Source organism: Centrocercus urophasianus, unplaced genomic scaffold, assembly GCF_019232065.1.
Source record: "Centrocercus urophasianus isolate 14NV4802_14NV808 unplaced genomic scaffold, USGS_Curo_1.0 seq_19, whole genome shotgun sequence".
NCBI lineage: Eukaryota > Metazoa > Chordata > Aves > Galliformes > Phasianidae > Centrocercus > Centrocercus urophasianus.
The window spans coordinates 18,146,969-18,148,828 of NW_024884744.1; the positions used below are offsets into that span (position 1 = coordinate 18,146,969).

Consider the following 1,860-nt stretch of genomic DNA (forward strand, 5'->3'; position numbering starts at 1 on the left):
AACGCGGCCGCGTGCAGCCACCGGGCAGGGCCGAGCGCGGCGGCTGCCGTCCGCGGAACAGCTCCGAGCCGCGGGCCCGGGGAGGGCGGGAGGGCGGCGGCGACGGCGGCGGCGGCGGGGGCGGCTCGTTGGAGCCCCCCGCCTCCCCACCCCCCCGGTGGCGCTGCCGCACCGGGGCGGTTCCATGCCGCGCCGCTCCGCGGGGCCACGTCGGGCCGCGTGTGCGCGGGGCCGAGCGCCGTGACTGCGGGCTGAACCCGGCCGTGCCCAGCGGCTCGGCGGCGATAGGGGAGCGGGCTCCTGACGAAAGCGGAACTCGGCCGGGCCCATACAAATCAGAAAAGAGCCCGGCCGCCGCGGCAGAGGGGAGCGGAGCCCGCTGGGGCAGGGACGCCGCCGCCGCCGCCGCGCTGCACGGGACCCGCGGCGCCGCGAGAGGCGCCGAGCGAGCTCCGTCCCGGCCCTGCCCCGGCTCCGGCGAGCTCCCGACGGGACGGCCGCCAGCAGCAGATCTCTGCACCCGCACCGCTCCGCACCGGCACAGCTCCGCGCCGGCACCGCGGCGCGCGGCCGCGGACACCATGATGAGCGGCTACGCGGACGGCGAGGAGGACGCGGTGGCGATGCTGGCCCATGACGGCGGCGGCAGCAAGGAGCCGGAGCGGGGCAAGGAGGAACTGAGCGCCGAGAAGGGCCCCGAAAAGCCGGACCCGTCGCAGAAGCCCCCCTACTCCTACGTGGCCCTGATCGCAATGGCCATACGGGAGAGCGCCGAGAAGAGGCTCACGCTGTCCGGGATCTACCAGTACATCATCAGCAAGTTCCCCTTCTATGAGAAGAACAAGAAGGGCTGGCAGAACAGCATCCGCCACAACCTCAGTCTCAACGAGTGCTTCATCAAGGTGCCCCGCGAGGGCGGCGGGGAGCGCAAGGGCAACTACTGGACGCTGGACCCCGCCTGCGAGGACATGTTCGAGAAGGGCAACTACCGCCGGCGGCGGAGGATGAAGCGGCCCTTCCGGCCGCCCCCGACTCACTTCCAGCCCGGCAAGAGCCTCTTCGGCCCCGACGGCTACGGCTACCTCTCCCCGCCCAAGTACCTGCAGTCCACCTTCATGAACAACTCGTGGCCGCTGCCGCAGCCCCCCGCGCCCGTGCCCTACGCCTCCTGCCAGATGTCCGGCGGCAGCGTCAGCCCCGTCAACGTGAAAGGACTCTCGGGCCCTGCCTCCTACGGCCCCTACTCGCGGGTGCAGAGCGTGGCGCTACCCGGCATGGTGAACTCCTACAACGGCGTGGCCCACCCGCACCACCCGCACGCCCACCACCCGCAGCAGCTGGGCCCGGCCAGCCCCGCGCCTCCCGCCGCCCCGGCCGCGAACGGAGCCGGCCTCCAGTTCGCCTGCGCCCGCCAGCCCGCCGAGCTGTCCGTCATGCACTGTTCCTACTGGGAGCACGACAGCAAACACGGCGCCCTGCACTCCCGCATTGACATCTAGGGAACGGGTCCCCGCCGCCGCCGCGCGACGCCCGCTCCGGCTGCGGACGTCCCTCTCCGTGCCCGCCGCGGCGGGCGGGCGGCTCCCGGCTGGCGCGGTCTGTCCACCGGTCCGTCTGTGTGTGTGTGTCTGTCTTCGGAGAGGCCTCGGGGTCGGCTTTTTGTCGCTTTATTTCTGGGGGCGCGGGGGACGCGGTGACGGCGGGCCGCCGCCTCTCCGAACTCTGCTCCTTTGTGACTCGGCCTTCAAGCGCTCGGGCTCGGCCTGTGAGCAGCGCGGCCTTCTCGCCGGGCCCGGGTGCCGCCGGCTGAGCTCGGCCTCTTCCTCCCGCTCCTCTTCCTCTTCGGCCGCAAAGCGCGGC

At 73.3% G+C, this 1,860-nt stretch overlaps 1 protein-coding gene across 1 annotated transcript; it reads left to right on the plus strand.

The window, feature by feature from the left end:
- The first annotated feature begins 581 nt into the window (after window positions 1-581).
- Window positions 582-1,499, plus strand: FOXL2 (forkhead box L2). The gene has a single exon (XM_042821135.1). It carries the CDS (start codon window positions 582-584, stop codon window positions 1,497-1,499), a length of 918 nt encoding a protein of 305 aa, XP_042677069.1.
- The last annotated feature ends 361 nt before the right edge of the window (window positions 1,500-1,860 follow it).